Source organism: Marmota flaviventris, chromosome 1 (genome assembly GCF_047511675.1).
Source record: "Marmota flaviventris isolate mMarFla1 chromosome 1, mMarFla1.hap1, whole genome shotgun sequence".
Lineage (NCBI taxonomy): Eukaryota > Metazoa > Chordata > Mammalia > Rodentia > Sciuridae > Marmota > Marmota flaviventris.
The window spans coordinates 105318630-105344964 of NC_092498.1; the positions used below are offsets into that span (position 1 = coordinate 105318630).

The 26335-nt window shown below is 40.0% G+C and overlaps 1 protein-coding gene across 1 annotated transcript in view; it reads left to right on the forward strand.

Annotated features, from left to right (window-relative positions):
• Positions 1 to 26335, forward strand: part of Abca13 (ATP binding cassette subfamily A member 13) — a 437088-nt gene that overhangs the window by 34729 nt on the left and 376024 nt on the right. Inside the window, exons 4-13 of the mRNA XM_071608614.1 lie at positions 1139 to 1290; positions 3541 to 3569; positions 7443 to 7606; positions 9925 to 10055; positions 14431 to 14564; positions 16258 to 16422; positions 18209 to 18408; positions 24094 to 24221; positions 25034 to 25134; positions 25379 to 25546. Of these exons, the coding sequence (XP_071464715.1) occupies positions 1139 to 1290; positions 3541 to 3569; positions 7443 to 7606; positions 9925 to 10055; positions 14431 to 14564; positions 16258 to 16422; positions 18209 to 18408; positions 24094 to 24221; positions 25034 to 25134; positions 25379 to 25546 (1372 nt within the window). The remainder of the gene's footprint in view (positions 1 to 1138; positions 1291 to 3540; positions 3570 to 7442; positions 7607 to 9924; positions 10056 to 14430; positions 14565 to 16257; positions 16423 to 18208; positions 18409 to 24093; positions 24222 to 25033; positions 25135 to 25378; positions 25547 to 26335) is intronic.

Sequence of the window (26335 nt, forward strand, 5' to 3'; positions counted from 1 at the left end):
TTAAATATTCCGTGCACTGAAGCCCTTGCCCTCTGAATCCCAGATTCACATAAAAAGGGCTCTTTGGCTCCTCTTCCTGAGTGTTATTGCAAACCAGAGTGTGTACTTCCCCCAACCATGAGGAGAAGCCACCACTCACTAGCTATTCCTACCAGTATTCTGCAAGTCTTCCTTGAATGTCTCTCTGTAATGTCCCCTTGTTATAGTTGGGGTGGGGTGGGGGAGGTGCTCAGACATGGAAGTGACTGTCTGTGTTGTGTATAATCTCTAGGAATTAAGTAGCCCTGGGAAGGGTGTCCCTCAGGGACAGAAGTCCTCAAGATGTCAAAGCATCAGATATTGAAAAAAACAAAAGGCAAGTCTAATACAATTCAAACAATTCATGACAGGTCTTCAGTCCACATCCCAAATGGTTCTTGAAACTCTCTACTCCTCTCTTTCTTCAAAACCACCTTTTTTAATTGGCAATTTTCCACCCTCGTACTCCTGAAATGCTTATCCTGCAGCCAGAGGGCTCTTCTAATTTCCAATTCCACTTGTTCATTGCTTGCACATAGGAACATGATTAGTGTTTTATCATTGCATTTTACAACCTTGCTATAGTGTCTTTTTAGTTCCAGGTTTTTAAATTTTTTCTTTTTCAGTTCTTTTGGATTTTCTACATAGACTATTATGTCATTTGAGAACAATGACAGTGTTATTTCTTCTTCCTCAATTGGTTTACCTTTTATTTCCTTTTCTTGGCTCATTGCTTTAGCTAGGACTTTAGTACAGTGTCAAAAGGAGTGGCGAGAGGGACTAGTTTGCCTTGCTCCTGATCTTTGTGGTAAAGCCTTCAGGTTCTTACCAGCAAATGTGATGACAGCTGGAAGTTTTTCTTTCTTTCTTTCTTTCTTTCTTTCTTTCTTTCTTTCTTTCTTTCTAGCTGTTCTTTATCAAGTTGAGGAAGTTTCCTTCTACCCATCTCTCTCTCTCTTAAAAAATGCTTATGTTTTAGTTGTAGTTGGACACAATATCTTTATTTAATTTATTTATTTTTATGTGATGCTGAGGATCGAACCTAGGGCCTTGCCGGTGCTAGAAAGGCGCTCTTCCGCAGAGCCACAACCCCAGCCCCACATGTTCTCTTTATTTAAAGTTTTTCCAGGTTACAAACTGTAGCTGACCACAGGAAGGTGAATGGCTTGGCCTTTTTAAAAGAAATGCAGGACCTGGCCGAGGACATTTGTGAAACGGTGGACAAAGCAAAAAACTTACAGAAACTTTGGAAAGAAAGATCAAAGACACCAGGCAAGTAAACCTCTTGAGACGGATACTGCCTACCTGGGCTCTGCTTAGGAAGAGAGGGGTGAAATCCTTACTGAGCGGGCTCTGCCTGTGGGTCTTGGGGAAAGGTGCGCCCTTTGGTGGCCAACGTCGTCGGCCCCGCGGCCAGTTGTGGAGGGTCGGGAAGATGCTTCTCCCTTGCGGGAGGGAGGCACATTGCACAGAGCTGAAACTACCTTACCTCCGGAGGGGCAGCCTCCCATCAGCGTAGGCTCCACAGGTACCCCCTCTCCACTCCCTTCTCATGTTTCTTCTGTTGTCTTCCCTTTTCTGCTTCCTCATCCTATCTTTAAGACCTGTCTGCACCCTCTCCCAACATGCAGACAGATCCCTCGGATTGCTTTCCTCCCCCCTGTGGACAGGATCACTAACAGTTCAGTTCTGGCCTTGGGTGATTAGCTAGCTTTGATTGTCAATCTTTCGAATTATTAGGGTAGATTATTTTGTAAATGAGAGTAATATCTTTTCATTGTGAAAAATATCCACATTATAAGAGGCTTCGACTCTTATTTATAAACCTGTGATGGAATTAGAATGGGTATAGATCTTAGAGGCTCTCACAAATGAAGTGTGGGCCTCTAAGAGGGCAGCCTCAGGGCCTGTCTTCACACGCCCTAGTCATCAGGGGCTGCAAGCTTTATTGAAGGGGGTTGCGCAGTGATCAACTCTGCCCGCCCGACGACCCCCACTTTAATCCTACTGAACCCATGTCTGCCAGACACCATATAGGACAGAGAATCAAAATTTAATTTTGACGAACAGATAGTTTTTAAAATATTTTTGTGTCCCAAATGCTATATACATATCATTAAACAGACATTCATTTTAAAAAGTCTGTACTTCAAATTGAATATTGTATGTGTTTTTATTTGGTAAATCTGGCAACCTTAAGTACCCAACTCAAAATTATTTTTTGTTTGTTGTTTATTTTTTCTTTCTGTGTTGCTAGAGATTAAGCCCAGGGCTTCATGCATAGGAGGCAAGCACTGTACCACTGAGCTACCCCTCTGTCCTCTCTCTCTCTCTCTCTCTCTCTCTCTCTCTCTCTCTCTCTATATATATATATATATATATATATATATATATAGATATATACATATATATCTATGTGTATATATATATATATATATATATATATATATAATATATATGCTCACGTATGCATATATATGTTCTTCATGGAGTATATACAAATAAATGGAGTCAAGAGTTTTGCAGAAAAATGAAGAATGAGCTCTTCAGAGAATGTAGCATTCATTATTATTTTTAAGAAAATGTCACCTTTGGGGGCTGGGGTTGTGGCTCAGAGGATGAGCACTTGCCTAGCATGCATGAGGCACTGGGTTGGATCCTCAGCACTGGTAAAAATAAAATATTTAAAAAAAAGAGAGAAAAAAAGAAAGAAAATGTCACCTTTGTCCTGGGTGGAATAGGACAGGGGGGGTCATGGCCTCCCAAAGCTGATTTCATGATGAACCCAAAGTGCTTCACAAAAGACTTCGGACACTGAATGATGGAGTTTCTTATAATAGGCTCTGTTATAAGATCATTCAGCTTTTATAGAATTTGTTTCTTTAAAAATATTTTTAGTTGTAGAAGGACACAATACTTTTATTTTATTTATTTTTTATGTGGTGCTGAGGATTGAACCCAGTGCCTCACACATGGTAGGCAAGCTCTGTACCCCTGAGCTACACCCCTAGCCTGTAGATTTTTTTTCCTAAATGAGGCTTTTCACATGTTCTTGAAGAAAGAACTGATTTTTTATTTTTGAGATGAAGTCTATTTTCAACTAGCTAGCATTTGAGCCATTTCCCATAGTCTATGTAATTAAAAACATCTGAAAATCATAATTTCATGTTTTGTTTCCCTTTTATCTTTGTCCTTTCTTTGTTTTTCCTCTGTTTTCCCTTCATGGTCCTTGTCCTGTCTTGAATGTTCGCAATGCCCGCTGGAATTAGAAACCTTTTGAAAAATTTTCAAAATTTGGTTTACCAGTTAAAAAAATTTTTCCCCCAAGAAATTACTTAATATCTATGGGATTTGGAGATCATCAGTGATGACTTTCTTCAGCTTTATTCTTCTATCTGGGTGTCACCATTTGGGAGCCAGGGCTCTGATACTTCCTTTGACTTGAAAACTGTAGTGGTAACTTGGCAAATGTTTTTTGGGTTAATGACTGAACTGAAATCTCTAAAATTTGCTCTATTGTAGGTCCTTCTTATGGATCCAGTTTTTTAACAGTAAGTATCTTAACAAAAAGTTTAAAATTGAGTGTCCCGAGATGTATGGTTGACAATGGTTTTTAAATTTAATTTGTATATTAGACACTACTTTTTTAAAAAGGATTTGATTTTCAGTTATTATTGTGTAGGAGCTGGATTTTGAGAAAGCCAAAGTCACTCCAAGAATGGATTGAAAGATGAGATTTAATTTTAATTTAATTTTCTAAAATAAGGTCAGTGAGAAGCAGTTGCTGAGTTGAGGCCAGCAGGTGATGCAGGTCCACAGAATTGCTTAGTAAGATGGATCAGAGCCAATCCAAAGTCAAACTTAGGCCATGGTTTATGTGCCTGCCATGCAACCTTTGACTCTAAGCACCAGGGCCTTCACTTACAACACAAGTTTTCAATGGGGGTGACTTACAAGTAACCGAATAACTTAAAAATAGAATAAAGCACCATTTCAATGATTAAATTAGCATTTTAAAGGAATTTTGATATCCAGTGCTTGTGTTATTGTAGCCCATTGATAGGAATCATGTATGCCTTGTGGTGAAAAAAAATTGACACAATGATTTTTGAAAAAGTTATTTGATATCCTTTGTCCCAGTAGTTGTTCTGACAATTTGTCGTATAATGCAAAAGAAATAAAAATAAAGTCTCATTTCTAATGACGGATACTTTTAATATCCTTAAGTAGGGTAAGTAAATGTTGATAGCCTCCTTAGCAGAGTCACTTAATAATTAATATGGTGCCTGGGTAACGATTCTGTCATGTCAGGTGTGAAAAGCAGAGAACGGCATCATAGTTGTAGCACAATTGTGATGTGCAGACTCTCAGGCCCTGTCTACAACGAGCTGAGGAAGAGTGGCCACAGGAAAGCAGTTCTGTTTGTTAAAGGGAGACAATTCTAGGTAACTTTTCTGTTGCAGAATTCTGGTTATGATATTTAGTTTCTAATTGTGATATATAGTTTCATTTGGAGTGAAATGGTCATTCAAATATTCTGAGCAGAGGAATGATGATACATAAATTATGTTTACAGGAATCTTTTTGGACATTCAATTGAGCATAGAAGGATGGTGATCACAGTGTAATCAGGAGGCCAGTTAGGAAATCGATGCACTCATGGCTAGAGTAGGTGATGGAGGCCTAGCACAGTCATGTGGTTACTGACAGAGGGGGTGGCATGTGGTGGGATTCTTGATACAATTTGAAGGTTGAACCAATAGACTCCTCTGATGAATATAAGTTATCACAGAAGAGTCAAGAGTGACTCTTATTGGAAATATGTAGTGGCCATTGATTGAAATGGGGAAAGATTGGAACTGTTTTTCCTGGTGGTGGGGTGGGGAGAAGAAGGAGATGGGGAAATCAGGAGACTTAATTTGGGCAAGTTAATGAGACACCCAAGTGACACTGTCAAGGAGGCTGTGGGTGATGTGATACCAGTTTGGAGCAGAGGTGAAGAGTCTGGTTGGATACATGAATCTGGAAGATGTTGGTGCAAAGGTGACTTTTAAATGCTGAGGAGGCAGAAGGTACAGAGGGAGAAGAGGAAGAGGACGGAGCTCTGAGCACTTGCATCTGAGATGGGGTTTCAGCCCAGCAGGGGAAGATGAGGTGGATGTCCTGGAAGCCAGGGAAACCCTTTTCAGGGAGGTGGAAATGATCAGCCTCAACTCTGCTGTTGATCACGTAGGAAGCGGATGGAGAAGTGACCCCTGGAAGTAGCAGCATGGAGACTGTTGGTGACGCTGACAAGAAAGGCTCTGGTGAAGTGACCAGAAGGAAAACATGACTGGAGTTGTTGGGAGGGTTGAGGAGGGGACATGGGTATGGGCTACTCAAGGCAGTGTGCAGCAGGGGGCAGAGAGGCCTGGGTGAAAGCTGGGGGGTGCCCTTTCACAACCCACCAAGGGCCTCATTTATCCTCAGCTAAAGTGGACAGTTCTTGGAGGCCCTGATTATTGCTCTCAGCGTTCCTTGACAAGCACATGCTGAGTGTTGGCTTTCTGCATCTAGTCTTCTGAAGCAAGGTTGGGGCAGGGGAGCAGACACTCCAGAGTGACCCACCTCCGGACGTCCCCGACTCAGGTCACCTGGGATCAGAGCCCTTCTGCTCCCCCCACCTGCCACCTGGTCCACCTCCCTCTTCCCTTCATTGCTGTTTTTCTTCTTCCTCCTTCCGTCCATCCATCCTTCTCTTCTTCCTTTGCTTTCTCCTTTTCATCCTTCCCTGATTCATTGTCTCCTTTTTTTCCCTTTTGAGAGTCTGCAGTTATTTTAAATTGTAGACTTTTCTGATTTTATATTTTTGAGTGGATTTCAAACTTGTGTGTCCATATTTAAAAACACCCAACCAGAATGACTAACATCTGTCCAAGACAAACCCACATGAATACAGTTATCCCACACCAGACAAAGGCGCCATGAACATACGTGGGAGAAAAGGTAGCCTCTTCAACAATGGTGCTGGGAGAACTGGAAATCCATATGTAGCAAAATGTAATTAAACCCCTCTCTCACCTTCCCCAAACTCATCTCAAAGTGCATCAAGGACATAGGTATTAGACCAGAGACCCTGAGCCTATGGAAGAAAAAGTAGGCCCTACTCTCCATCATGTCGGCTTAGGAACTGAATTCCTCAACAAGACACCTAAAGCACAAGTAAAATCAAGAAGGAATAAATGGGATGGTATCAAACTAAAGGCTTCTTCATAGCAAAGGAAACAATCAAGAACACAAAGAGAGGACCTACAGAATGGGAGAAAAATCTTTACCAGCTGCACCTCAGATAGAGCCTTAATCTCCAGGATATATAAAGAACTCAAAAAACTTAACACCAAAAGACAATAACCCTATTGATAAATGGGCAAAAGAAGTGAATAGACACTTCACAGAAGATAAAATACAATAGATAAATCAACAAATATATGAAAAAATGTTGCACATCATTAGCAATTAGAGAAATGCAAATGAAAACTACACTGAGATTTCATCTCACTCAAGTCAGAATGATAATTATCAAGAGGATAAGTAACAATAAATGTTGGGAGGGTGTAGGGGAAATGTGCACTCATACATTGCTGATGGGACTGCAAATAGGTACAACCACTCTGGAAAGCAGTATGGAGATTCTTCAGAAAACTTGGAATGGAACAACCATTTGACCCAGTTATTCCACTCCTTGGTTTATACCCAAATGACTTAAAATCAGCATATTATAGTGACACAGCCACATTAATGTTTATAGCAGCTCAATTTACAATAGCCAAACAATGAAACCAACCTAAGTGTCCTTCAACAGATAAACGGATGAAGAAAATGTGGTACATATACACAATGGAATATATTACTCAACCACGGAGAAGAAATGAAATTATGGCATTTGTTGGTAAATGGATGGAACTGGAGACTATCATGCTAAGTGAAATAAGCCAAACCCAAAAAACCAAAGGCCAAATGTTCTCTCTGATATGCAGATGCTAATGAACAATTTGGGAGGAGGGGAATAGAAGTTCATTAGATTAGACAATGGGTTTGGAAGGAAAGGAGGGGGGATGGCAATAGGGAAAAAGTGGAATGAATCATGCATAACTTTTCTATGATCATATATGAATTTACAACAGTGTAATTTCTCATCATGTATATCCACAAGAATGGGAAGTTATGCTCCATGTATGTATAATATGTCAAAATACATTCTACTGTCATGTATATCTAAAATGAACAAATAAAAAACAAAAACAAATTCTGTTCAACAGAGTGACATATTAAGCCTGTAGGAGTCTCTTCCTACAGATGTCCTACCTACATTTCTTGCACTTTCTCTCTTGTTTAGCTGATAAATAAAACTAAAAAGGAAAATTTCCGGTGTTTCTTCCTATCAGATGGACCTCAATAAAACAGAGGAGGTAATTTCAAAATTGGAAAGCCTCCACCAGCAGCCTTATCTCTGGGATTTTTTACTTTCATTGCCAAGACTACGTGAAAACCATGTTCATGTGGAAGACATCCTGCCTGTCATGGTCCACTTTCTCCAGGCAGTTTTGAAGTAAGTAAAAAAGAAAATATAAAAGTATAGGTGTTGGTTTTTCCTCCTGATTTTTTTTATCTTTAAGTAATTTTATTTTAAATTTTTAATTGCTCTTTTTAGATATGCACAACAGTAGAGAGTATCTCCCTCATTTTTAATGGATAAATAAATATACAATCATTGAGAAACTGTTTGAAAAAGAAAAATGCTCATGGTAATGGTGCTCTGAAACACCTAGAGCCCCCCTACACCTCTACTTCTGTCCCCTTCTGTCTATAAACATAGCTTGCATTACTGCAGTGATGTTGTTCACATGCTCCCCAATTTAGAAAGCTTCATATTACCTTAGGAACATTTCCATGGGGTCCTTTGGTCCTAAAATAAATATTTTTAATGACTGCATAATATTCTATTTGCTGAGGTATTCTATACCATAAATAATAATGTTAGCATTAGACTTTAGGTTGTTTTCCACATTTTTACCATTAGACAAGCAACATAAACATAGTAATTTTGACTAATAAATTATACTATAGTTGTCAATAATATCCTGAAGATCTGATAAATTCAGTTCCTTCTCTTTAGAATCCAGTGAGTTGGGCACTGGTCTTCTGCAATGGACCTGACCCCATGTTATCCACAGGGGTGCCTTTGGGAAAACCTCTTCCTAGAGTTGGTTTCCCAGTTTTTAATCAGTGTGGTTTTTAAAATTAAATTATTTTGCCAAATTGTATGAACATGGCGTTTTATTAGTAAAAGTTCATGTTCTTTTTTTTTCAAGTTTTAACTTTTAGCTCTTTCATTTGCAGTTGGTGGGAACAACTCACATTGCCTTAGATCAGAGTACAAGGGGAGCCCTGTCTTGGACCCTATGGTTTGGGGACTGTGTCCAAAAAGCTCACTCCTCCAACACCCTTTCATCCTGGAATTCTCTACTCCAGAGACCAGAGCCTGGGCGGGCGTCTTCCCTGGTGCCTCCTTCTGAGGGCAGGTTTTACCAGTGCGGTTACATCCTTAGGCTCAGGGGTGAACCAGGGCAGCTGCAGCCATTGGCAGGAGTGTCGGGGGCTGGGGGTGGGGTGTGGGGTGGGTCTTGGCTCTGCAGGATATAATATCCACAGTCCTGCACTGAGGTCCCTTAAGGTACAGAATGAGTTGAGGGCCCAGGGTAGGTGTTCCCTAAACCCCACATTCTGGAGCACAACTCTCAGAATCAGAAAATTGTAAATTTGAACATGACTTTTTAGGTTTTTATGAAGACATATTTGTCATTGTAGGAAAAGGAAACACATTTATTTTGACAGTTTGTTAGCTTAAATATTTTAACATAGTTGGTATCCCTACCTTTTTATTCTCGCTAGCCTTGAATATATTATCAGTGGATGATGAAAACCGCCAGGTTGTTTTGAGAGAGGAAAAAGGTTGAAATTAGAAGATATTAATGGCAGTTGTTGAACCATATCAGCTTCAACATAAATTTAATTTCTATACTTCGGTGGCACAAAATCAAGAATGTCTGCATTCATAGAAAGAGTACCGGTTTTCAGTCATGTATTTTGTAGCCTTGGGATTCTCTTCAACACACAAGGAGGCCATGAGAGAGTCTCCTTAATGAGAAACTACAGGAAATTTACCTGTTTAGAACCACAATGAATGGTTGTGTTGGTCTTGAGTTGTTAAAATGTAAATGCACCCCTACTTCAGTTGAGTGTATTTTCTGACCTACAGATTTCATTATTTATAAAATAAAATATTGATATCTCAAAAAAATTGAACCCCATATACACATGAACTCCCTCTCTCCCCAAAGCTCCTCATTCTGCGAAATAGTTTGAAACCCACTGATTGACTGGACACTCTCAGATCCATTGGCTAAAGCAGAGTGGAAGGTTGGGGTATGTGACCTTCCAATTCGGCTGCTTTCTAAGTGTTAGACTGATGATCTGAACCTGAAGCAGCCTGGATGAATCTTCATTTGCTCCTCTGAGATAATAGCACTAGTGCCCTGTGTGGCTTGGTCAGCTGTCCTAGTCGGGCAGGAAGACCCAAGGCTAAATGTAAGACAGCACCCATGGGAGAGCCACCCGAAACCCAAGGTCTATCAAAGGCCAAAATTCTTAAGTATTCAGGAGATGGATTTACCTCTCAGGCTAAGTCTTTAGCCTGAGGAATTAGGATCATGTTAAAGCTTTGAGGAATGCTGACATATAAATAGTCCAGACACATGGTGCAACAGGGTGAGGGCCCAGTTGGTAGAATGTAAGTAAATCTGGGATGGATTCTGCTTGTTTGACTCACCAATGGCTCAGACTGCTGTGGCTTTGTTCTGGTTCTAGTTCCTTAACATCTCTGGAAGATTTAGACTGGCTACCACTCAACCAGACTTTCTCTCAGGTTTCTGAACTTGTACTGAATGTGACCATCTCGATGCTGACATTTCTGCAGCAAAATGGAGTATCGTTCACTGGTATGGGCACCTTAGGGCTATTGCTGTCTTTTAAAATGTCTCATTACTGATTGACAATCAACATAGAGTTAAAATGCTGTTTGGAGAAATGTTTTAATTACAAGTTTTAATTTAATTAAATGTTTCAATTAAATGAAGAAAAGAATCGTTTGCTTTAATAAAAGATAGAAGTAGAATGAAAACTTGGAACTCAAAACTGATTTGACTTTTAACTTCTGCTGAAATTCTGTAGTCATTTCTAATGAAAATATTTATAATTAAAAATAATTCAATTTAAAATTCTTTGACCTAATATCTTGGAAGATTATACCAATCACTGGTTCTGGGATTTCAACCGTTCCTCTTTCTAAAATCCTATTGGGAATAAACATTTGGAAAACAGTAACCCTAGTAAGAAAAACCAGTTGATGTGGACTTAAAAAGTCCACTAATTGAATAAACAGAGCTTCCACAGGGAAGGGAATGGAATTGTCTAGCTCCTTCCTTCCTCCCTCCCTTCCTCCCGCCACCCCCCCCCCCCCACCCCCCCCCCCCCCCGGCCCTTTCTTTGTTTTGAAGTTCTGTGGATGAAACCAAGGGCTTTGCACATGCCAGCAGGTATAACTACTGAATTATACATGACTAACTTTTCTCTTGACCTAGGACATTATTTTTCAAATTGTTAACTGCTATTCTCTTTGCATCTTTTTCTAGGGAAAATACATGCAATGAGAAAACAATGAAGTTGGGTATCATCCACCCATCCATTTGTTTATTGGTATCTCCCTCTTCCCACACATCCATCCAATCACTCACCCATCTGTCATCTGCTCACCTATGCATCAGTCCTCTCACTCCCACCCACCAATTTACTCACCAGTTCACCAACACATCTGTCCATCCATCCATTGTCTGTTCATCTATCTGTCTGTCATTCATCTATCCGTCTGTCATTCATCTATCCCTTCACTTATTTATTAATTCTCTTATTCAGTAGACACTTACCAAAGACTTTCTATGGATCAAACACTACCTCAAAGAGTGGGAATAAAAAGCTGTAAAAGAAAATAGTTCTTGCTCTGGGGAAGTCATGTTTGGTGAAAGAGAGAGATGCATCAATAAAGGAAAAATAATGACCACAGAGTAGAAGTCTGGTAACTTTTTCAGGTAAAGCTTCAAGGAGGAGATTTGAAGGATGAGTTAGAATCCATCAATGAGACCAGGGAGCATTTCTAGGCAAAGAGAGTAGTGCATGATGTGCAGGGCCCTGTCAAGAGTGTTCCTGTCAAGACGTTTCTGGGGTACAGTGGACAGCAACCAAAGATGGTCCTGAAAGAGAGCCCAGGCCAGATTTTAAAAATGGCCAAAAGAATGAGGTCTGAGTTATAGAAAGATACTCCTGGGGCAGGTGTGAGGGGTTGATTAAAGGCAGGCAAGCCATGTTGCAGGGTGTGGGGATCAAGTGCCCGGGATCAAGTTTTCTACTGGCCTCTTTCTTTCAAAAGCCCTGTCTCCTGAGCTGCATGATGTGATGATTACCCAGACATGTCTACAGACCCAGCCAGATTTCTCCTGCTGCATGGAATAATGAAACACGATCCCTTCCATAACTTCAGATTTCACCTGCTCTTGTGACCCAGCACAGGGAGTCCCCCATAGAGTAGAAGGGTTTCTTTCAGTGCTCTGTAGAAGGGAAACTATGATATTATCAATTAACTGGATTTCAACTTTAATTTAGTTGCAGCAGGAAGTACTATTTCTTATGTTCAGAACAGCACCCAGAGCTGGGGTGGGAAACGTGTAAAACACCTCATTGAAATCTCAGTGACCTCAATTTTAACAAACTCATTTGGAGGCTCAGGTTTTTGTACATCCTTAAAATTATAACAATCAATTTACCCTACAATTGGAAATGTAATCACTGCTAAGAATGTAATTAAAATAAGCAATTTTCTATCCATTTGCCAGTGAGTCAAAGCTAAGAAATTACTATTGCAAAGGCATACTTCTAGAAGCCACTAAAAATTGTTTTCATTTTTCTTGTCTGCCCCCCAAAATCCTTTCTGTCTGATGAACAGATTATGATGTGTGAAGGAATAAGGATGGGTCATCACAGTAGCTTTGGGCTCCTGGTCAAAACACGTCATTCATTGAAACTTTTAATTCACAAACATGTCATTCATTGAAAATTTTAATTCACGTATTTTGAGCACCCTGCTGTTTAGCCACACAATTTGGAATCAAGATTGTCTTTCACTTTGTTAGGAAGTTTGTTTTTATAGCTAATCAGAGTCTGATGCCACAATTCTTTTCTCTCCTTTTTGGAACCCCATGAACAATTCTAATATACTCTGAGAGCAGTAGAGATAATAATTACAATTTTAGCTCGGGAACCAGCTTGGGTGTGAATTCTGGCTTAATTTAAAGGTGTGACTTAAGTGACTGTCTGCTTCCTTCCCTCTTGGAGGAAGTATCCATGTTCGTGCTATTGGTTGGCAACTCAGATCTGGCATGGGAAATGCTTAGCCTAGGGCTCGGCATCTCTTCAACATGCAATGGATGCTAGTTTTAATCTCAGAAACCAATCTTTTTTTCCACCCGGATGATGTCATGGGAAGACAATCAGATTGAAAGCCAGGAGTCTTGGATTCCTGGGATCCACCCTGTTTTCAAAACCTCCCTGAAGTCCCCTTTAACTTTAACTCCACCACTCCTTTTTTAAATGTCATGACCATGTCTGATCATACATGTGAACATGGTTTTACCATGGCTGTCACATGGAGTGATCAGTGGAAGGATGTGGAATCATGATCCGAAATGACCTAGTTACTAGGTTTTCAGATGAAGGTTCATCTGAAAGAATGCAGGAGGATGTGTGTAGGTCATATGTAAGGTTCATCTGAAAGATACACTTGCCCCAGGAGTATCTTTCTATAACTCAGATCTCATTCTTTTGGCCATTTTTAAAATCTGGCCTGAGCTCTCTTTCAGGACCACCTTCTGTTGCTGTCCACTGTACCCCAGAAGTGCCTAATGTTGAGCACTCTTGGCAGGGAACTGCACATCACGCACTGCTCTCTTTGCCTCAAAATGCTCCCTGGTCTCATTGATGGACTCTAACTCATCCTTCAAATCTCCTCCTTGAAGCTTTACCTGAAAAAGATACCATACTTCTACTCTGCGGTCATTGTTTTCCTTTATTGATGCATCTCTGTCCTTCACCAAACAATTTTGTGTTTGTAATTGCTGGGATATGTTCCTTTGAGATCTCATCAAACCTTGGAAGTTTTGGACTTAGATTTTAGGTGTTGCTGGGTTGAGTAGCTTTTGTGTTTTATACCTTGGTTACCTTAGTTAGAGGAACTTAATCCCATGAATTTAAATAACTGTTAGAAATATAGTTTTAAGATTTCCATTGTGTTTTATGTTAGAAGTGTACTGTAAATTATTCTTTTCCCTGATGCTAGATGCTTAACTGATTTTTAATATTTAATTAGCCAGAAACCCACACAATAATGCTGTTGAACATTAATTTTTGTTCAGTCATCTGATTAGATTTCTTGAGATAGTATTTTAGAATTGCAATTGTTGGGTTGAATGATTGAATTTTATCAAGCTTTTGAAATATGTTTTCAAATTACTTCAGAAATTTTGTAACCATTTATGTCAGAGTGTGTGAAATCTCACCGTACTCTCTATAGCATCAAGTACAATAGTCTTCCCATATCTATGATTTCATTTTCTGTACTTTCAGTTATCCATGATCAACTTCAGTCCAAAAAATGTTAAATAGAAGGTTCTAGCAATAAATAATTTGTAAGTTTTAAATTATATAACATTCTGAGTAATGAGATGAAATCTCATACCATTCCACTTCGTTTTTTTCTGGATGTGAGTTGTTACTTTTTCCAGTGTATCCACACTGTATATATTGCCTAACCATCAGTTGTTTAGTTTAGCGGTCTTAGTTAGCAGACTGACTGTTATGGTATCACAGTGCTTGAGTTCAAGTAGCCCTTATCATAGTTAATAATGGCCTCAAAGCAAAGAGTGGTGATGCTGGCAATTTTATTATAGCATGTTGTTATTGTTCTACTTTTTTATTATTTATAATCTCTTACTGTGTCTGATTTATAAATTAAACTTTATTATGTATGAGTATGAAAAAACCAGTATATTCAGGATTCATTATTATGTATGGTTTAGGTATCCACTGGGAATCTTGGAACCTATCTCCTTTGTATAAGGAGAACGACTCTTTTAGCTTTTGTGCATTGTTCCTGTTTGATCCCCAAATGGTATTCTGTCTTCATAAAATGACATTATTTTCTGAATTACTTTAGACACATCAAAATATTAAAATTACCGACAGTATAACTTGTTGATTGTTTTATAGAGTCAGTTTATCAACTGTCCCTGCAGAATATGGTGTGGGATCCACAGAAAGTCCAGTCTGATCTCAAATCCAAGTTTGGTTTTGATGATCTTCAAATGGAACAAATCCTGAATTATTCAGCTGAGCTAGAGGAGGTATGTGCATTTGACTGCTTGTCACACTGCTGGGTCTCTCCTTGGGAGTGTGTCTAGAATACGGACAGCCCTCTGTATCCATGGGTCTGCACCATGCATTCAACCATCATATTGAAAATGTTAGAAAAACAAATTGTGTCTGTACTGAACATGTGCAGGCTTTTCTTCCCCCTTGTTGTTATTCCCTAAATAAATACGATGTAGCAACAATTTACACAGCATTTTCATCTAGAAATCATTCAGATTTCATCTAGAAATCATTCCTCTCATCTGCTCTCAGAGACCCAGAGCATCTGGGCAGGGATGGGTCTTATTTTTCTAACATGGTATGTGGTTCCACATGGTATGTGGTGCCACAGTACTTGTTTTCTTTTTTTTTTTTTTTTTTTTTTTTTTTTAGTGGTACTGGGGATTGAACCCAGGGCCTTTCACATGCTAGACAAGTGCTCTACCACTGAGTTATATCCCCAGCCCATTTTTCAATTTTATTTTGAGAAAGAGTCTCACTAACTTGTCACGACTGGCCTCAATCTTGCCATCCTTCTGCCTCAGCCTCCCACATAGCTGGGATTGTAGATTGTGCCACCACACTTACCTTATTTTCAATCAAAGGGAAGAAAAAGCAGAAAACATGAGACATCTTGTGGCTTTTATAATCATGAGTGAACATTTTCTTTTTAAAATCTGGGTTTTAAAGGAGACATATAAGACGAAAAAATAGGACTTTAATGCTTTCTGATTGTTGCCATTGTGTCATTCTGTTTGTATGGTTAAAACAAATTCCCGTAGCCTGAGTGGCTTATACAAAAGGAATTTATTTCTCATAGTTCTGGAGGCCGGAAGTCCATGGTCAAGTCTCCAGTGCCCCTGATGTCACGGAAGGCTTACTTTCTAGCTCGTAGACAGCATCCTCTTACTGCATCTTCACATGGTGCAAGGAATGCAGGAGTTCCCTTGTTGGTCTTTTGTATGGGCACTGATCCCATTACAAAGGCTGCACCCTTGTGATGTAAGCACTTTCTGAAGGTCCCACCTCCTCAGTTCATCACCCTGAGAGTTAGGATTTCAGTATATGAATTTGCGGGGCGGGGGGGGCACAAATGTTTAGTTAATAGCAATAATCAATAAAATTCCTGAAATAGAGCACCACTATAGGGGAATGTAACTCATTCTATGACAGACTTAAGTATTTAGAGAGCAGTTTTAGAGAAGTTTGTGTATAAAATAAATATTTGATGCAAAACGTTAAACGGTTTCTAAACCAGGACCTCAATTTGAATCTTCCCAATTAGGTAGGTTTTGATAATTAGAAAAGAAATTTTTCTCAGAAAAGCAACTTCGTTAATGCAAAGTATCAATTAAACTAGGCTGGCCTCTGTTTGCTTTGGTGGGAGAGTGAAGATGAACCATGTTTATGTCATCTTCATGTCTTCTGCTAGAATAAACAGCTGTTTCTGTTGCTTATGGCCAGTTCGGAAAAATAGGATCAGTTTTCTTCCTTAACTACAAAAGTGTACCCTCAGGATAAATCACACAGACACTATAAGCAACACTTTGTCACCTAGTTACTTCTTTAATCAGGCAAATGTAAGAGCTTCACTTTGAAAAGATTGCGGTATTATTTTTAGAAAAGAAATGTTCTAGGAAAAAACAAAGGTTTTACTTTTAAGCATTTCTTTCATATTGTTGCCAGATTCCCACAGACAGCTCCTTAGAGAGGATGGTGTGTTCAGTCTTGTCCAGCATATCCAAGGACGAAACAGAGAGAGAAGGCCGTGGTGGAGACTGTCCTCCCAAGTGGTCAGAAGCCAAGAACTATCTCATCCACTCGGTCAGCTGGCTGCGACTGTATGGACAGGTACAGTCCTGCATCTGGACACTGTGACTTGGAGCTACTGGTTTGCAGTATCCACACTCATTCCTTTCAACATCATGTTCTTCACCTTTTGATTTCATATCCTTTCTGGGGAAAGGCCTTAGGACCCCCACATCCTGGCCACTGTGTATACCTTCTTTCATGGGTGTCCACCAGCCTCAGGTCAAAAGGCCTTCAACACAAGTTGCCAAAAGTTTATCTGTGTTTTAAACACACACCTGGCAACTAAGAGGTTCCTACATCCATACTGCTGTTGGGATGTGAGATCCCTGACCACAGGCTGCTTTGATCAGGTCCTTGGATATCTGTGTACACACATTTCACTTGCTTTGTGCCTTCTTGTCTGGTTTTGCTCAGAAGTATTGTATAAAAATGGTGACTGGGGTCAGGTGCAGTGGCGCACACCTGTAATCCCAGTGGCTTGGAAGGCTGAGGCAGGAGGATCCTAAGTTCAAAGCCAGCCTCAGCAATGGTGAGGTGCTAAGCAACTCAGTGAGACCTTGTCTCTAAATAAAATACAAAATAGTCATAGGACTGGGGATGTGATTCAGTGGTCAAGTGCCCCCATGTTCAATTCTTGGTACAAAAAAAAAAAAAAAAGTTGGACTTAAAGCCAAACAAGGGGAATGGAGGCTTTGATCTGTTTTCAGAAATGCTGATATAAAGTAGCACACCTTTAGTCATTATACCTGTCAGATGGCCTTGGAAGCCTGCAGAGGCCCTGGTCAACTCATAGCTTTGTGTTTCTTGGGCAGTTTTGGAGACTGAAGTAGAATCCCTCCCCACCACACCCATCACCTCCCAATCTCAGGTGTTACTTTCCCATTTTGTGTTTTTTCCTTCAAGAACACAGCCCATTAAAACTTTCATCTCCCTTAATATGCTCAGATGATATAGGTTGAATATTCAAATAGTCATACAGCATCCTTCAAAAATATAAGTGTGATTGTCCACTTGCTGGCACTAACTTTATCAAGCACTAAAATTATCAAGGGATGGCATTGAGGTGACCAACATCAATGTGCACTTTTGCTTTGTGCATTATCTGAGTTACTTGAATACATGGTTAATTCAGGCTCACATACCTTTGCATCATGCAGGTCCCATGCTCATTTGAGTATGGAAGATCTATTTTGCTTTATTTTGATGGATGATAAACTATAATATTGATGGTCTTTTTTTTGGGGGGGTACTAGGGACCCCCACATCCTGGCCACTGTGTATACCTAGGGGTATTTAATCACTGACCAACATCCCCAGCTCTTTTTATATTTTTATTTAGAAACAAGGTCTCACTGAGTTGCTTAAGACCTTCCTAAGTTGCTGAGGCTGGCTTTGGTCCTTTCTTTAGTATCATAACTACCAGCTCCGTGTCATAAAGTGGTATTTAATGACTGTGTATCAATGATGACATATATTTTAAAATACCTAAAGCATATTTAAATTATCCTAAACAGCTTAGTTTCATATTCAAATAATATTTAATTTAAAACAATGTATGCTGTTGCCCTTTTCTTCTTTCTCTCTTTTGTTTCTCTTTTGTGGGGGAGAGAAAAAACTAAGGTGCTAGCAGTATCAATTATTACAATTCATCAACTTTAATTTCTGAGTGGATATGAAGTCAAAATTCAGTTATAAATAGACACTTTAAGTTTTCAAGAAAATAAAATGTTAGCTATCATTTATAATGGTCTGTTAATATTTTTCACTAAATATGTTATTTGTAATGCTATTATTAATAATCATATTTTTGTTTCTGAGTTTGTAGGTGTTTCACCAGTGGCAACAGGGTGGCCTGCTTCAGAAGATACTCACAGGTGCTGGCCATAGTCTGGGGGCCCTCAGGGACCAGCTCGAAGAAGGGGATGAGCCATGGAAAGTGGTGGAAGCCTTGCATACTGGACTGCTCATCCTGAGTGACAGCTTGGCATCCAAGGGGCCCGAAGACAGTCTTCACTCTTCACAGATGTAAGGCACATTTCTCTCTTTTGTTACTAACAAGGATAGACAATGCTGAATTTTCAAGAATGCCTGAGGTTACTATCAGAAACAAATTTTTTGAAACTGCAGCTAAACTAATTCTTAGTTAATGTCAGGAGCTGCTCTGGAAATACATGCCCTTAAGTCTTGAGCAAGAGATACCAAGCAATTATTGTGTCCCACCATAACTTGGGCTTTACCTCTATTAGGATAATGAGTTGTGGCTCCAGGAGTAGGTGTCACCCAGTGGGATTCAGTTACACTCACCTGTTCCTTTGTAATTCTACCCCTTTGCCCTTTTAGGGATAGAATATTTGTTTTCTCTTTTAAGTTGGTTTATGTGTTTTCCTTTTACTCTCAGATTGGATATTACTTGAGACTATAAATCACCTTTCACTGTATTTTCTAGTCTACTGTTTTTATGTACACAAATGCATGAATAATTTTTATAAGTCAGTATCTATTTTTAAAGAACATTTATGATCTCAAATTTAAGTCCACATTCTAAGAAGGGACTTTCTGGCACTGACTAACAGAAGATGCCTCGATTGCATGTTCCATGGAACCTCCCCTTGTGTGTCCCCTATATAGAGAATAAAGAATTCCAGAGGCTCTCTCTCTTTTTCCATGGACCCCTATGGTCAGAGAGGTCTCCCAGATTTTGAGAAGCTACTTCTGTGTGTTTGCATGCTTTCTTCACTGTTTTCTTAAGTTATTGGAATAGTCAGATTTGGAAACCCAGCATAGGTCGCCAGCTAGCATAGATGGTGATAAGTTAACAAAAGGGAAATCCCAGACTTTCATATTAGACCACAATTAGGGCAGAACATTTTGAAAAATTCTGAACACCAGTTCAGATGTGGAAGGCAATCTAAAGGGGGAATGACATTTGAGAAGATACCAGATTCCTGGATTTTAGGTTTTATGTCTTTGGTATTTTAAAATGAACAGTACCTCTAAAATACATGTCAGAAGTACTGTTACACAAGAAACTGCCTGTTTTCGTATTATAAAGTTGCAAATATTTGAAATGTTTACATTAAGACTAGAAATATTTTAGAAGTGGGAAAAAGTAGAACTGTTTTTTTTTTTTAATTTTTAGGGAAATCAAATTAATTCATCAAAATGATCATTTCTGTAAGATTGGGTCTCTTTTCTCAGTAAGTGTCACAATTTGAAGTAAAATGAATTTTATTATATGCTTACAATTAAAATCTTTGTTGGAAGAAAACAATTAGATTTCTCAATATAATCTCAAAAAGGTTTATTTCATATCATGGGCCACATGAGCTCTGGCTCTCTAATTCCATGAACATGGAATTATGATGTCAGAATTGTATAAGGATATATTGTTTTTTGTAATTACACCATGAATAGCAACTCCCAATATTTCCTAGTCTCTCACATTTTCTGGAAGGAGTTAGGAAATAGGATCTTGCTATGAAGGTCTTGTTTTCTATCTTTTACTAAGAGTTGCCCTGGGGCAGAGGTATTGGAGCTTCAGGCAGCAATGAAATTTCTATAAGGGCTATAAAAGCAACAGAAAGTGGCTCCGCAGTAGAGCTCTTGCCTAGCATGTGCAAGGCCCTGGGTTCGGTCCTCAGCACCACATAAAAATAAATAAAAAAATAAAGGTATCGAGTCCAACTACAACTAAAAAATAAATAAGTATATACTACAACTAAAAAATAAATAAGTATATATATAATTATATATGTATATATACATACATAGATATATAGAAATATAGAAATATATATATATATATATATATATATAGAGAGAGAGAGAGAGAGAGAGAGAGAGAGAGCGAGAGAGCGCAACTGAAAGGTGAATATCAGTAAGAGCAGGTACACCTTGAAACAATGAGCTGAACAAAAGACAGTTACACAACGTGCTGTCATCAATTAACTTCAGATGCAGAGTATTTCGATGTAAGACTTTGCATTGGCTTATTGAAAACTTCCCTGTTGAGTGGTTTGGGAAGCTTAACAAGTCTGTTAGCACTACTCATTCATAGACACAGCACATTAAGTCACCCTAAATTACCCTATAAACCTCAACTGCCCATGGCACATTAGCCTGGGTTCCTGCCTGTTCTCTGACTTAGGAAATGAAGCCCCTGGGAACCTGTACTTGGCTCTTCACTCATACAAAGATTAAGGAAGCTTAAGATTACCCCAAGTACCAGTTGAGGACAACTGAGGTCTCCTGGCCCCCACACATAATTTCTATACACACTCAGGGTCAAGAAGATGAGGACCCTAGCACAGGCTTTGCCATCCACCTGCTATGTGCACTTGTTAGCACAAAATTGACCAGGATGAACGCAAACTTCACAAATCAGCTCAGATCTTTTATTCAAGAATGAAGTTTCACACGGGAACAGGGGATACAGGGACAAAATGACACCATGGGACCCACTTTCCTAGTGGAAAATGAGCCCCAAAGAAAGAAAGGGACTGGGCTTACCTAGGTCATCCTGAGAGGTGATTTAATTATTGCCAGAGTGTGTCTAATGGAGGGTCTGGGTTAGCAGTCAGTGGGTCAGATGAAAGGTCTAGGGACAGTGGTCAATATTCACCTCTGGGGTCTCATTGTACTGTCACTGAGAAAGGACTCATTTTGGGAAGGTTTAATACATTGGTTCTTCCTAGAGACTCTCAGTCTAGGCTTGGATGGATAATTTCCTACCCAGGGCTGGTCTTGTCACTGGGAAAGAATGTACTGGGAAAGGATCAATGCTGTCAATGTATGGCTTTCCTTTTCAGTCCCTTTTCCCAGGCCTCACTATTGTGGGGTTTGTCATTTTCCGTATCTAATAGCACTGAATAAGCAATTGTCCTCTGAATCGCTTATGTAAGCAATTGGCCTCTATGTCTCTAATGTAAGCAAATGGCCTCTATGTCTCTATTTAGATGCCACTTTTGCCTTGGGTAATACAAAACTGCAGCCCCATTGTCTGTCTAGGTGACAAAAAAGTCCACTGCCTGTGCATCTATGGCCCTTCTGTTGTCCTCCTTGGGCTTTGGCCTCCCCATCTGGTAATGGCATCACTAGATGATCTCTCAGTCTCTTTCTAGGTATCAACCCTCTGGTCTTTTGGAGTCTTTGTACAGGATTGCCCAGGAGCCCTGTGTCTTCACCTATCAAGAAGGAATAATCTGCACACATCTCTAGGCTGATATGAGGCTTGACAGAGATGCCTGTGTGGAGGATGTCCCCCCCACCCCACCCTTGAGCAGATACTCTTAAACCTTGGCCCTTCTCACCTCTGCCACTGACAGAGGTGATCTCCTAAACTCTCTCCTCCTTCTTTGCATTCTCTCTCTCTCTCTCTTTTTTTTTTTTTTTTTTCAGATTCACTGGTTTTGATCCCTGGATGTCAAATGTCTCCTCAAAGGCAAGATCAAGACTTTGTAATCTCTTTTATTAATTTTACTAATTTTGGAGTAGATTTTTTTTCTTTTGTTTTTGTATGGAGTCATGGTCCTATTCCAGTAGGAGTTTGTGTGGTTGATGTTCCTATCACTTTCCCTCTCGGCTGCACACTTTAACCCCATATTCATGGCTGGACACTGTCCTCCCTGTTTAGTCACCTGAGCATTGTTGGTGCTCCCTTTCCCACCTTAGTATTTTTGGTGGTTGATTTTGTTGCACCTGTTGATGTCTCTGTTGCCTCTTTTTCAAGGTTTTGTCCTTGTGTCTCCAGTTTGAACATTCTGATGAAATCAGTCAGCCACTTGCCTCCAGGCTTCTGCAAATGTTTGTAAAAATTCCCGTTCATGTGTGGCAGGAAACTATCACAAGTCTTGGTCCAGGAAATCTCTCTCCTTCTTTCCATCCTGTCTCCAAACCCAATTGTTCATTTCTCTTCCTCAATCACAAATTTCAACCAAAAGAAATGAGAACATCATCAGGCTCTCCGTTTCCTTCTGAGCACCTGGTATCATTAGCAACCCTCTTACCTTCTGAGGTTTCGTCTGCTCCTGTCCAGTCACATCGGTCAGGTGACTGGGCAGTGAGAGCTCTTCATCTGTGTTCCTGGTAAGCCGAGGACTCAGAGGGAGGCTCCAGTAAGGACTGACTCTGCAACATACACGTGGCTATAAAGTGTCTGCTCACGGAGGTGGCCATGTGATGTCCTTGCTGGCCAGAGCTCGAACAAATTCGACAGCCCAGATCTAAGTTTCAGGTCACACAGTTTATCTTTTTTTTTTTTTCCCCTGGAGAGAGTAAAATAAAGTACAGTTGCCTCTTGCCTATAAACTCCAGTTCTTTCCATAAGCCCCAGGCTTCCTCCTCAGTGTAATCCAAAGTGTCAATGAGTACTCTAGCCCTACCTCATCCTGTGGAGGCTCAGTCCAAGAAGCTGCCTCTGGCTTCAGGCTAGGGACAGGCATATATCCATGGTGATGGATGTGGGGATGGTTTTCCTCCTGCTGATCTCTTGTAGGAGAATTGTCATCAGAACCCTCCTCCATCTCTCTATACCCTCTTCAGTGCTCAGATCCATCAGCTTACCAATTACAGGACAGCAGCAACTAGTTATCAAACTTGCCTTTAACCCAGGCCTACTGAGATTCTGTGAAGACCAAGGGTTGAAAAGTCCAAATGCAGGCTAGAAGCTGAAAGCTGTGGCATGGCCAGAGCTCCACCATTGGAACATTTTGCTTGGCGTTTTTAGAAACCACATCTTTCTACGCTTCTCTCCTTTGAGCTTGCCTTTGTCATGGCTGAGGATGCCCTGTGCTTGCAAGAAGACTCAGCCTGGATTTGCCTGCTCTGGGCAGTGGCCTCCCCACAGCATGACCCCCCACTTGGCTCTTCAGTCTTCCACATTCACTTCCATTTCTATTTCCTCTCATTCTCAGACTCACTTTCTTTCCAGCTTCTCTTCTGAGTTAATTCCTGCATTTATTTGAGGAATATATTACCTTGTTTAACAGACTGGAGTCTAGAGATGGAGAATCATTTGTCTCTTCTGCCAGCCCTAGTGAGATGATGCTCTGGTAGGAAGGCAGATGCATCTCTAATGGAGTAGTGCTTGAAACATTTCCCCTGGTGACTTTTCTGCTTGGCTTTGAAGGTGAACATCTCAATAGTATAGTCTTTGCAGCTGGCCTCAGGTTCATTACTCCACCTCCATCTTCAACATGTCTGCCATCTAAAACTCCAGGTACTGCAGGTGTCAGGCAGCCTGACTGTCCCCCTTTGACTTCAGAGACTCTTACAGGTGTTGTTAATTTGCCCTAGTTGGGACCACTTTGATGGATCCTGTATATCATCACCATACAGCTTTTCAATATTTTGAAACTTTTCTCAAATTGTTCCTACATCTCATCCATACACATTGAGGCAAAAAGTGATAAATTCCACCTGGAATTTTATGCCAATCCTCACTTCTTTTCCATACTGTTAGGAGTATACTTTCCTGTTCTGGGATAAAAGAGAATGTCTAGTCCATATTCAGTACCTAAAAGAATCTACAAATCAGCTGATACAAATAATGCAATTTGTCATGAACCTGGTTAGATGGTGAAATGAGACTTTCAGTCCATGAACACAGTTTTCAAAGCAGTGAGATGTTTTCATTTGCATGGGAGTTTCATTTCCCTAGCTGGTGCCTTAAAACACTTTCATTTCATTTCACTCATTTCTTTTTGCTCTTAGATCACAGAGTCTGCAGAAATTGCAGAGTGTGCTGCAAAGCCTGCCCCAGTGGCCAGACCTAAAGAGATTGCTGCAGCTGGGTGGTGCTCTCAGGAATGCAATAGCCCAGGATTTGCATTTCATCCAAGGTAAAACAACTCTAGTGTTATTTGTCACCGAAACTCACTAAGAGCAAACATGACATTTATTGGAAAACGAACTTGCAACTGCCTGACAATGTTGTAAAGTTTGAAGCTAAGTTATGCTGCTGTTGTATGTATATTTATGCTTTGTTACGAAGCCTTCTGGGGTATTTCACATACAGCATGCCATGACTGAATACACAAAACTGTCAAAGTGACAGGTGTATCCTACTGTCCAATATATGCCTACAGTGTGGGCTGGGATAGGCAGTTTCCTAGGACTGAAGTCTGACTTTTACATTCACATCAGCAGAAACAGTTCTCAGGCTGGAGAGGGACCAGGGTGCATTGTGAGTAAGTGAATCATTATGTTTTATATCCCTCCCCTCTGCTTCTCAGTATCTGATAGAGATCTTATTTCTTGGAACTTTTAAGTCCTTGGAACTTCTGATGACTATGGTGGATGCTTTTCTTTCTGCACTCTTCTGAGGAAGTCAGGTTTTCATTTTTGCCTGAGTGGGCTGTCTTTTCGTCATCTGATGGAGGAGGGAGAAGAAATGAGGAGGGGATATTGCTTTAAAGAAGCAAAACTCTCCTCTAACAAGGAACCCATATTCATGTGTCTTCAAAAAGGATAAGACAGAGTTATAATGTCTTTCCCCATTTTCCTTTCCAAGGAAGATAATGAAATACCTCAGGTCAAGTTTACTGAAATGTGTGTTTTTAGAATTCAATTTATTGATTCACACTGTACATAGAAATCAAGCTTGAAGATGCCTAACTTGGGTGAGGAATAAATCGAATTGTTGATCTTGCAGCAATCCTCATTCACCTGGAGACTTCAGCGAACAATTCTATGCAGGGCAGACCTGATCGATGGAAACTAGAAAAGGATGTGTTCTTTGAAGGGTTAAAGCAGGTAAATCACAGCCAAGGATTATACATAAACCATTTTCATAAAACATTGAAGAAGCTCATGCAATATTAAGCTTTGCCTATTATGGATTGTGCTAGCAAAATAAAGAGAATAGACACATTTTGAAGAACTTTAGGTTGCATTTTAACATTTTGATTGTTTGTTTCTATTTGTAGTTCTTGAGCTCATGGTGAGCATGACTATACTCTCTAAATGTTACCCTTTTCCATCCTCATTAATCTTTTAGATGTTGACGAAGAATGCTACTGCTCCCTGCCTAAATGAACGCTTGTCTGAGAAGGAGGTCCCTCTGCCCCCTGGGATCTGGAGGGACTCCTGGGGACTGTTGTGCAACCATACCTCCTTCAATGAGACCAGTGTTTTCAACAGGCTACTTGGTACAGTAAAGGATGTTGTAAGTACTCCATTATCTGATCTCTTTCATGGGCACCAACTGGGCTCATATCTAAGGTTAATTTTTTAAATTAATTGAAATTAATTTCAGTTAATTTAACTGAAGATGCTAATATTGAATTAATTGTTCATACACCTAAAGGAAACTGGCCACCTGAATTGTGTTCCTCAATTCCATCCCTTCTGTCTGACAGCTTGGGAGTGTGTGTGCCCTGGAGTCTACCAAAACCAACTTGACCTTCCCCAAGACAATCTCAAACTTTCAAACCAGGCACTTCTGCTTCTCTGGTTTCCTGGCCATTTATCCTGTTCCATTTCTAGCTGCATATGGGGAGAAAAGTGGAGGGATAACTCTGGTGATCAGTCAACTTATAGCAGAGCTTTGGCTTTCAGGGTCACAGACTTTGAAAATCATGTGTTTGTCATGTCACAGCCCAGAACACTTCTGTGAGCGCTCACCTTTGCAGAGCACTCAACTTGGGACTATTCGGCAATTTTTTGGGAAAGATTATTATGTCAAGTCTAGCTTCTATTTTTCTTCCTGAGTACTAAACATTATAGTAATATGTTTTTTCTTCATTTTTTTCCTTCCAGAATTACCTATTTCTTTTTTAACTTCTTCCTTACATGCCATGAGATAAAACCAGTGATAATGTCACAGGAAAATGAACATGGAATGGTCATGTGTACATAGTTCAGCCATCAATGCTTTCTCAGTGTCTGCTTGGCAAGGTGGCATGTGGAAGAGAATACAAACATGAACACAGTCTCTTGGCTGAGCAGGGCAGAT